Below are 11376 nucleotides of genomic sequence, written 5' to 3' on the forward strand. Positions count from 1 at the left end.
GCCTTATGTCCCTTGTAATTAAGGTGCTGACCATTCACTGGCAGAGGTGTCATGGTTGACAGCTTCCAGATTTTACCACTGGAGTTCCCTAGGGTTGTGTTCTTTCGATAATCTTACTCCTGTGCACAAGACCTTCTCAAGGGCCTCAAATTCTATCCATAGCTGTGATGAGAGTACACTTCATTGCTCTTTTTCATTTGATAAAACTTGTGATCATCAGAAGCTTCGAAATCTTCTATAACCAACGCCTTTGATCTGCTTGCTATCTTTCATGGGGAGAAAGAGAGAGAGAGAGAGAGAGAGAGAGAGAGAGAGAGGGATATCTACGTCAGCTTTAATGATAGTATAACACAATACCGTCCTATATGTATCAAGAAAGATCTTATTTCAGTTTCCTTTATTCTTAATAATGCCAAGATCTCCATTTTTTGGAATGACTTTCACCTCTAGCATCTCCTGGCTTCCTCTGCTGCAAAAAAACTTAGAATACTTTTCTGCCCAAGGCATTAGCTTCTCACACATAATACTGTATGCATACCAATTCGTTCCCCCCCCCCCAAAAAAAAACTCCGGAATAAATACCCCTCATACGTGTGGGGGGGGGGCACTTAAAATCTCTCCAGGAGTGCTTCATACTGCCCAGCCGAAGGTACTTTGATTAACTGATGACTCTGTTTCTTGGAAAGTCCTGTCTCAAAGACGTTCTGTTCCTGCCTTATGTTTCTTACATAGATATTTCTGGAAAACGTTCCCCTGAATTGTCACCATCTCTTTCTTTCAAACTAAGGATACGGGCATCTGCTTGCCAACATTCGTTTACCGTCCAGCTTCAAACTTACCGAAACAACTTCTCTTTCTCCTCTTCCATTCCATCTACTTCTGTTCTGTGGAACATTATTCCTCGCTCGATATTCAAGAAATACTATAATCCTCAGCTGTTCAAGAAGCACATCGCATCAACATATTCTTTCTTTCCTTTCATGGCACTGGTGTGCTATAAGTTTGGGAGATCTTTCGTGTACATGTTTTAGTCGGATATAAAAAATATATAAAACGCATACTATCTACATAAATTATAAATCGAATGCAGGATATAAGCGCTATTCATATATTAATACCAGTAAGGATTAGGAGCACGAGATGACGGCAGTTATCTTCTCATATTCTCATTGTTTTTCATCTGGCATGCTTGCAGAGAAGTACATGCAGATGTAGCACGTACTCAACAGACAGGGAAGAGTGGAGACCAGCTATCTGCGAATTTCCAAATTGCAAGGCTAAAAGAAGGTCGCCTGTTCTCTGTAGGAAATTAAAAAGATATTACGGATTTATTTATTTTTATTTTTTACCTTAAAGTTTGTGATTTTTTTTTAGTCTTCATTCTCCATGATTCTCTTCACAAAAGTTCATTTAATGGCATTTCATTTTCTTTAAAGTTAAGTGACTTTTAAAGATGTCAACAAAAAGGCTTATTATTCTTCTTTATCTTTTTGTTGTTGTTGTTGTTGACTACAATACTGTCTGAATGATTTCATTGTGTTCTTTTTTTTTTTCTTTTCACATAGAGGAAGTTGACGACGATCTCTTGTTTTTATTCTAGAAAATTTGATTTTATTTTAAAAACGTAATAAGCGACACCGACGCCATCTAGTAACCAAACACTGCACCTTTGATGATATTTATGTGGCTCATAATACTATAATATTTATGTGGTTCGCTGCATTACGTAAAACAGCATCATTTTAATTTCAGATTGTAACAGGACTTATTATGGACAAGTAGGAGTGAAATACCCGTTCCGTCTCACGGAGCCGTTCCATCGACATATATCGTATATCTGCAGGTTAACCTTTGTAGCCGAAGGTGGGCAGTACGGGGATGTGATCGAAATAACTTTCCTGTCCTTCCAAGTAGGAACCTATCTGCTCGACAGGTGAGACTCACTCAATTTTCGTTTGCCCAAATTTCCAATAAATTTTCATATAAATTTGTAATTAATAGTTAATATATTTTTAACGATATATTGTTGATAACGATATATTCCCAATTAGTTCAGGACAAAAGAATATTCAGGCGATTTAAAATAGGAAGTAAAGTGATCACCATTTAGTTTTGATCAGGATAAAAATTAATTTCATATTGACAAGAAAAATATGTACAAAAGTTTTAAAAAAGAAACACAGTTAAGCATCTTTCGGAGGTGAACTCAAGTTTACAATTATTATTATTATTATTATTATTATTATTATTATTATTATTATTATTATTATTATTATTATTTGAGACCTCCAGGAAATCAAGGCTATAAATCACCCAAACCAGCTGTCATACCTTCCCTTAAAATCATTCACACTAGATCTACGAAAGCTAAATAGGGTATAAAGGCCTCGCCTAGTCCCCATAAGGGAATAAAAGGCGTTAACTAATTTATTTTTTTTTTATTTTAGATGTACTCACTGCTCCTAAAGGCAAACTATTCCACTCACTCGCTGCTCTGTGAGAGAAAAACCTAGCTCTTTCCCCTTTCTTGACTACGAATAAATTTAACTTCCACGGATTCCCACGTGTTTTCTCCCCACCTTCCATATAACGAAAAATTTCATAAAATTGACAGCCATTTTCGTTTGCCCAAATTTCCAGCCTATTCAAATCATTTTGTAAGTGCTGAATACCAGTAGCATCCCTGACTGATATTCATCCCATGCCAAGACAGGCAGGGCATCATTGGCAAAAAATTGCACGTCTGATGTTAGACCCCCTGATGTCATTAATGTGTAGATTGAACAATAATGTCCCAAGGAAACTGAATGCTGAGGTACACCACTGGTCATTATTTTATTTTATTTTGTTTTATTTTTTATTAATTTTTTTGTATTGGTTATGGGCAGTACTACCCTTACATCACGTCCAGACTTGATATAGGCCTAAGCCTTTACAAGTATTTTACCCTATGCATGTTCTAATTATCATTGTAGTCATTCTCTGGTGGCAACGCCATGCCACCAGTGTGCCCTGTAGGGCCCTCAAGGAAAGAACTTTTATATCCTTCTGCGTAAGCCCAAGCTATTTTAAGTCTTTATAACTATCTGAGCTCCATACGCCATGTAAAGAGATGGTGGCGCTGGTAAACCTCGGAGTTGCCCCATGCTCCTCCCGTATCTTACTAACTAGATCTTGGTTATTCTTATAATAGTTTATCTTATTATTATAGCTATAGGCTAGTGGGCGCCCTGTTCCCACCACCTGGGCATCAACTACCCAAACATTACCATCTCTTTTAATCACCAAATTTGGCTTACGCAAACCAGCAGAGGTCCTATAATGTGGTTCCACCGCAGTCTCCCAACCTTTGTTCTTAAAGTGGTTGTTCAGAATGGAGACCACGGCGTCCTGCTTCCGCGGACCCTATGGGTGCGGAAGCAACACTGGGCTATATGAGACAATGTCTCACTGTAGTGGCAGCCAGCCCTACAGTTGGAGTCGTCACTACCCCATCGAGCTGTGCGGGCTCGAGTGGGTAGGGCATTGATCCTCGTCCTGATAAAGTCAATATACTCCAACCCAGGGAGGAGCCTGGTGCCATCCCTAACCCAATCATGCTGGGGAGGCACCAGATATGACTCTTTTAAAGGAACACCATCTACAGAAGAGTGTAGCAGAGATGCCCATCTCTTGTGTCCTGCGGGTGCTGACTAGATTAAGGTACCTTGATAATGGGGCCAGCCTTTAGCCCGCCGAAAGTCCTTCTTGTATTAATGGGCTATAGCACCGTTTCTCAACCTTTGTAAGCCCAAAGACCAGTAAAATGCCTAAAACAATTCTACGGACCACTCAGTTACAGAGCAGGGGGGGGCGTCCGCTCCGGGCGGTACTTTTTTTGGCGTTTAAGAAATCTTCTTAAATGGCAATAAAACTATATTGTTGTTCACTTCACCCCTCTTTCATTATTCGTCATTTTGCCACTACAAATTTAGCGGAATAATGAGGAACATTAAAAGAGGGGTGAAGTGAACAACAATATAGTTTTATTGCTTCTGCCTTTGAACATTCTGACGCTATTTTGTTGGGGTTTTTTTATGTCTCCATTTGATTTCAATAATTTTTATTTACTTATTCAATTTTAATTTGTTTTGTTTGGATAATTAGAAATATATATTTATTTAATTAAGTCTGCCTGCGGACCACCTGTCCCATCGTCGCGGACCACAGGTTGAGAAACACTGGATACTAGAAAGCCTCTCTGCAGATGGGGGAAGAAGATAGTTCTAGTTGCGCGATTCTGAACAGCCGCAGGCGTGGGATCACCCCTCTAAGTGATGGAACCCCGAGCCCGCCGTCCTTCACCCTCGGGTGAAAATATGCAGTAGGGGTGTCAGGCGGCAGTCGGAGCTATGATCTCACAGCTGAACGGCTAGCCCTGTCCATTCGGGACAGTACCGAGATATATGTCCTACCAAGCACCAACTTGTGGTAAAAGCGAGTTAGGAGATAGTGGAAAATGAGAAACAGTCTTTGCTGGTGCTTGAGAGGAGCTTTCCTCAAAGAAGCGATCCCAGCTTCTAGGATAGACAGGAAAGAAGATCTTTCCTTTGGGGATGAACATACCGAGGTATCTCCACTCTTCCAGGATGGTCAAAGCATGCAATGGTCTCCCGTGCAGGGAAAACTTTATAGTCTCGACCTTAAGCTTCTTGTCACGACCAGAGGGGACAAAAGCTAAAGAGAGCAGGACTTCTCTACATTAATAGAAAGGCCTCGAATAGAGAAAAAGTCAACTGTCCGGAAGCCTACCTTAGTAGAGCCTACGAGAATAAGATCGTCCACAAAGGCCATAGCATTAAATCTGGCAGATTCACACCCACTGCATACCACTTTTTGATATCTGTCTGTATAATAGCTATATTCCAATCCTATATTCTCCAGTTTATGCAACAGCCTTTCGTGTGGTATCCTGTCAAATGCCTTAGAAAAATCCAACATTATGATAGTGTATCCATTCCCTTTATCCAACTCGGCCGTAACATTGTTATAAAATATGAGAAAATTGCTAAAACATGATCTTCCTTTAGTAAACCCATGCTGCTCCTTGAAAAGTATTAGCATGTTTGTCTACCCATTTCTGTATGCAAGTTCTTACCATCTTCTCTAAAATCTTCACTACCACACCAGAGATACTAATAGGTCGGTAGTTAGACACATCAGTTTTTGCACCACCCTTGTGCAATGGAACAATCATACATTCCTTCTATTCCTGAACTGAGACTCAAGTTATACAAACATGAGAAAGGGTTAGCCAATTCGGTGGAACATTCCTTTATCAAATGGGCTGATATTCCATCTGTCCCTGTTGACAAATTCTTATCCAGGTTATGCAACAGCTCTTCAACCTCATTTTCATGAACCTCTAACTATTCATCAGTGTAGTAATAGCACTGTGTGCACCATGTTACACACACACACACCTGGTTGACATATCTTAGCAAAGTGAGCACTCATTAACTGAACAATCTCCTTAGCTTCCGACACTCGAGTACCATCTGCATTCGATAAAGTTATTCTTCCACACTCATTCTTTCTTTTACTTGCGGCATAACGATAAAATTCTTTTGGATTGCCTTTAGCTCGCATGGCCAATTTCTTTTCATACTCCGAATTAGCTTTCCTCAGAATACTCATTACTTTTCTGGCCTGAGCTTTATATTTCATCACCGGCCTGGTTGGCCGAATGGTTAGCGTATCCGCTCTCTAGCCAAAAGGCTGCGGAATCGAATCCCCGCAGTAGGCATGGATGTTTGTGATTGTCTGTGAAATTACTAGTGGTGGTGGTGGTAGATGGCATTGCTGTAGTTGCGGTTCGTTGGTGATGGTGGATTGAGTAGTGTAGACAGAGAATTGTAGAGCAAGTACCCTCCCTCGATGAGTCTATGGACTCCCTGGAGGTGTCACGTAATAATAATAATAATAACTCCTCTCACTCTTATTCTCACGATATTCTTTCCACATCATCTTCTTCTTGTCGATCTCTTGCTAAATAAGGTTGCACATCCATTTCACCAGGGATACATTCTGATACCGCCTCATTTAAGCACTTTTTTTCAAAGATTCCCATGCATTGCTGACATTTTTCACATTCAGTAACTGATACCATGTGACCAAAGATAGTATTCCCCTAAGTTGATCATAATTTTCTGCTTTTTAGTTCAACATGTAACCTGTTTCAATCCGAGCATCAATGCAATTCGATACTTCCCAGGAAAGCATAGCATGATCACTGTCACCAATTGGTGGTAAAATAGTCATATTCTTGACAGAGATCCCTTCTGACGCTATGAGAAAATCCAACACTCTTTGACCTCGAGTTCCTTCTTTCACATACTGTTTGAGAAAGTTGTCTCGCAGCAATTGAATAAATTCCTCTTCTACCCAATCAATGTTTGGAAAATTAAAGTCACCCATAATGATCATTCGCTTGGTACCCATAAGGCTAAATTGGCGATGCATTTGTTCGTCCCCTGCAACTGTGCCGCTAGATCTGTAGCAACACCCCACCATATATTTCATTCTGTTAACCTCCACTTCACACCAGATAGACTCAAACTCATCGCTAAATGGGCATATTGTTACCATCATTGTTTTCTTGTGTTTCCACCCTAACTGAACTTAAGTCATCTGATATCATTAGTAGCACTCCTCCTCCTCTCCTATCTCTTCTGTCATTCATAAAAATAGTATACCCATTACACTCGATCCCACTTAGCATATCTGATTCTGATAGCCAGGTTTCACTAATGCCAACAATATTAGGCCACATCGTATTCAATAAAGCAACAAACTCAACCCCTTTTTGTCCTGATGCTCCTGGCATTTGTGTATAGACATAATAAATTACCACCTAGCTTATTCTTATAATCATATATGCAATCTATTTGGTCTTGTTCTAGAATTTTCTCTTTTCCCTCCCCAGACATACTTAAAACGTCCGAACCTAAAACATATTTTTCCACCCCTTCGCCACATATATAACCATGTTCGAAGACATTCATATCTTTATCACGTTTGTATACCCTAGTTGAACTTTCACACACACATTTTCCCCATTCCTCCCTTGATGATCTAGTTTCCCTGACTCTCTGCATTAGGTCTCATACCAAGAAGTAATTTCTCCGGGCTCTTGATGCCAAATGAATTCAAGTGCGAGCCATCCCTCATATACAAGTCTTTTCTACCATCAAACACACTCCACACATCTAAAAACTCGCATCTATTTCTTCTACACAGCCTGCTTGTGAAATGATTTGCTATCATCGCCCTCCTTCTTAACTCAGTACTGTCATATTATTGGAGAAAAAAAGTTTTTAAATAATACAATCAAACCATGAAGACTTAATCGCAAAATCTGCAGAAAAATATTAATTGAGTTATATAGAGAATTGCCTGATAGGATTAGACTTTTACTTTAAGACAAACAATTCAGAAACCGCAGGAATATAACAAGGAGCTGTACATAAAGTTACGTACATTTAGAAGTTATATGATAAGGGGAACCAAGAAAGCTGTTCAAAACGCTACGATTATATAGTGTAAATGGAATATTTATACTCGCTCTTTAAAAGTATCGTAAATGATAAAAACGATGTTATATTCCTCACAAATCTACATTTTCAATGGAAATCTTAAAAATCGAGTAAAATATTTTAGCTATTTAGGTACAGAGTTTAGGAAAAGATGACAAATTAAATGTGGATAGAGAAAACAGAACAAGCAAATGTATAGCGGGGAGTTAGTTGAATAAGTTATATAAAATAAGACAGAAATTAGCGAAAGCACTCAACTTACAGTACACAAGACAGTTTTCATACACTTTTAGGCTTATGGATCTGAAAGTTAGACATCTAGAAATCTAAGGTAGTAAACCTTAAAAGACCGAAATGCAATATCTGACAATATTGGGCTCCTAACAAGTAACAGACTAATCGGGAAGAAAATTGTTGAAAAGACGCCGGTAAGAATGTAAACTTAATCGTATGACTGTCATAACATCCCTCCATACTCCATTGGGGAAACGCATCAGGAATTTGATATTAATGATCAAAAATAAATAATAAGATGTTGCATTATAAATAAAAAATTAACTTATTCTGCTACTGAAGTGAAGTGATGCAATCTTTTTTATCCCCCAGCTCCACCTCAGGGTGTCAACAAGGTCACGTGCAAATTACGGAAAGCTGGGAGCGAACGGAGCAAAGTGCCACTAACCACACCAAACGGTCGGTCCGGACATATGCAGAGCATCTTCGTGCTCCCGTGCGAAGACGACGTCCCCCCAAAATCACAGCCAAGGGGGTGGAGTCGCCCGTTTTCGGCTACTTCTGCGGAACCATCACCGGCAAGATGGCCACCTTCTACAGCGACAGCAAGGAAGTCGTCATCCACGTGGCAGTACCCAGTCTGGCTGGCGTCCACGGCTCCCTCGCCAGCCTGTACCTGACCTACAGATACCTTCCGAAGTACACCTCCGTAGTGCGCTTCGGAACAACCGACCTTCCGCATTATGTGGGCGAGAAGGTGCCTTACACTTACTGCGACAGGGTCCTTACAGATTGCGACGTGCGGCAATGCAAAGTTCAGTCGCCGAACTACCCGGGCTTCTACCTGAGGAACATCTCGTGCCATTACTGGATAAGACAGCTTTCCGCTCCGTCGGGTCAAGTGGCCCAGATCGTCATCTCGCAGCCGAACGAGTACAAGATCAGTCTGTTCAGCGGCTATACGAGCAACGATGGTTACACCACCAACATGCTGACCTCTGACTGTGCCGGTGACGTCATCAGGATATTCGATGGAAAAAACGACCACATGCGTCTTCTGGCGGAGTTCTGCGGATCTGGTCCTTTGCCTCCGATCACTTCAAGCGGTCCAGAGACGCTGGTGCAGTTGTACAGCGCCCCCTACCAACTGCTGTACAACTCCCGACTCGAGCTTGACGTGGAGGTAAAATTCGTGCACGTGTCGGAAATCCGGATGAACAAAGGTCGCTGCGGCGTTGTCATTGACGGCGGAAAGAACCGAAGTGGGGTCATTCAGTCCCCTAACCACACCGTGCCGCCCAACACCACCTGTTCGTTCCACTTCCGAGGGGAGTCTGCCTTTGACAGGGTGTGGATTTATTTCTTGTCGTATCACGTGCCCGACCTGCACGTGTGGTCGGTCAAAGAGAAGTGTGATGTCACGAAGCTCGAGATTTACGATCCTTTCATGCGCACCTGGCACGGATCTCGTCACAACAGACATCCCAGCACCCTCATGGGCACCTTCTGCGAGAAGTCGCACCCCAAGCTGTGCGGCCACGCCTCCGACTACAGCAACTTCCTCCCCCCGAGACCTTGCAAGTATCCTGACGAGAGCTACCTGTCCACCGGTTCCGAGCTGCTCCTCAAGTACACCGTTTATCAGACCACCGACATCCAGGGGAGCGGCAGCAGCACTTTCTTGGCCCGCTACGAGTTCGTCAACATGGAGCAAGCGGGCTACAGCGTTAACAACAGCGCCTGCGATCGACGCTTCGTCAGCAGAATAGACGCCTCGGGTCGTATTAGTTCGCCTATGAACTTGTTCCTGTACGGAAGGGGAGGAAACCGAGACATGGTGTGCACCTACCAATTCAGAGGGTTGCCCACTGAAAGACTGAGGATAACTCTACATCACCTTCGCGTGCCAACGGGACCGTGTGTGTCGAGCTTTGATCCCGTCACTCACCGCTACAAGTGCATCTTGTCGCAGAACTCTTTCGGTCGATATGGATCGGTGAATGCGACGGAGAACTGGGAAAACATTCCCACGCACGTGGGCTGCGTGTGCGATCCCACCGTGGTGGCCGATCTGCCTTTAGTTTTGGAATCGGTCGGTAGCAGTCTGGAGCTCCGCTTCCACGTGACAGCGATGACCCCGATGGACGATTTCCACGATTTCTCGTTCGAAGCTACGTACGAGTTCGTCCCGGTGAGCGCGTGCGCCTCTACCACCCACATGCTCAACGGCTCCGAGGGAGCCATCGTGTATACAGCCGAGTTCATCGAACCCTACAGCGACCCCTTGCGGTGCCGCTGGATGATCGTCTCGAGACCGCTCAAGTTCCTATACCTGAAGGTAGCGGGAAGAACCCGCGACGATCAGTGCGTGTCTGGAAACCGGTACTTGCTCTACGCTGCTGGCAGCAGTCGTCCTTTCGTCACCCTGTGTTGGCAGGCCGAAGGTCACGGTAAGTTTACGGAACTGTTCTCGGTCTCGTGGTCCAACGATTCGCTTTCGGTGAGCGAGAGTCGCAGCAGCACCCCCGAGAAACTGGTCGTCGAAATCGTCGCCACGGTCCCAGGAACGTTTCGGGTAGAGTGGCTGGAAGTCACCAAGCCTTTCATAAGGACCAGGGCAGGTCAGACGCTACGAAACACGGAATGCCTGTACGAGTGTCCGGAGCTGCACGCTTGCATCAGCGAGGAGCTTTGGTGCGACGGCACCACCCACTGTCCCACGGGATACGACGAAGTGCCTGAACAGTGCTACAAATTCCCCACCTTGTACGTGGCTCTAGGGGCCAGCGTGGGGACGCTTCTGTTGCTCGTGGCCACGCTCATGGTCACCACGCGGTGCTGCTATCGCACCAAGACCAAGGGTTCCCAGCCCGTGCCAACCGAGGAGCTACAGATGGAGTCGACCCAGTCGGAAAGCTAACAGAAGCTGAAGTGATACATCCCAGACGCGAACCGAATTAAAAGCCGAAATGGAATATAAAGTTTGTGTGAATATCTTGTTTTGCTAATTCATCTGGTTTTAATAAAAAAATAATAAAAATAAATAAAAATTTAAAAATTGTGTTTTGTGGTTATTTTCGCTCCCCCTTCCGTTTCCTCGTTTTGTACGCCCAACGTGTCCTCCGGAATCCTCATCAATCACAGCGATATCCGATTACGTGTTATTAAAGTGGGTAAGGCACAATACACCGCAGCAGTTCCTCCTCCTTCGCAAACCAACACAATTCTGCGACAGTCACCGGCGTCAACAGCAAAATGGTTCTCATGTGAACTCGCCATCTATTACGTCCGATATTGCCAGAGCCAAAGAAATGACAAAAGCGTCTGTTAATTGTGTACGCAGATACTTTGAAGGAGAATTAATGCGACCTGCAGAGCCACGCAAGAACATAATAAATCATCATCACGAAAGAAAGCTGACGTCGAGCAGGTACAAATACCGAACGTGATTTAAATAGCGTCAAACACGTTCGTAACAAAAAAAAAAAAAAAAAAAATCGGAAGACATCAAACCTACAGCATAAGACAGTAATGAAATCACCTTTTCCCTCTCTAAAACACCACTTCC

General features: G+C 43.1%; 1 protein-coding gene across 1 annotated transcript in view; it reads left to right on the forward strand.

Moving 5' to 3' along the window:
• LOC150107940 (uncharacterized) overlaps positions 1-10866 on the forward strand; it is an 89046-nt gene extending 78180 nt beyond the window's left edge. The window contains exons 3-4 of the mRNA XM_090415469.1: positions 1753-1933; positions 8181-10866. Coding sequence (XP_090271595.1) covers positions 1753-1933; positions 8181-10728 — 2729 coding nt within the window. The 3' untranslated portion in view covers positions 10729-10866. The remainder of the gene's footprint in view (positions 1-1752; positions 1934-8180) is intronic.
• The last annotated feature ends 510 nt before the right edge of the window (positions 10867-11376 follow it).

This window comes from Typopeltis vanoorti, chromosome 3, assembly GCF_054136105.1.
Source record: "Typopeltis vanoorti isolate ZY-2024b chromosome 3, IOZ_Tvanoo_1.0, whole genome shotgun sequence".
Taxonomy (NCBI): domain Eukaryota; kingdom Metazoa; phylum Arthropoda; class Arachnida; order Uropygi; family Thelyphonidae; genus Typopeltis; species Typopeltis vanoorti.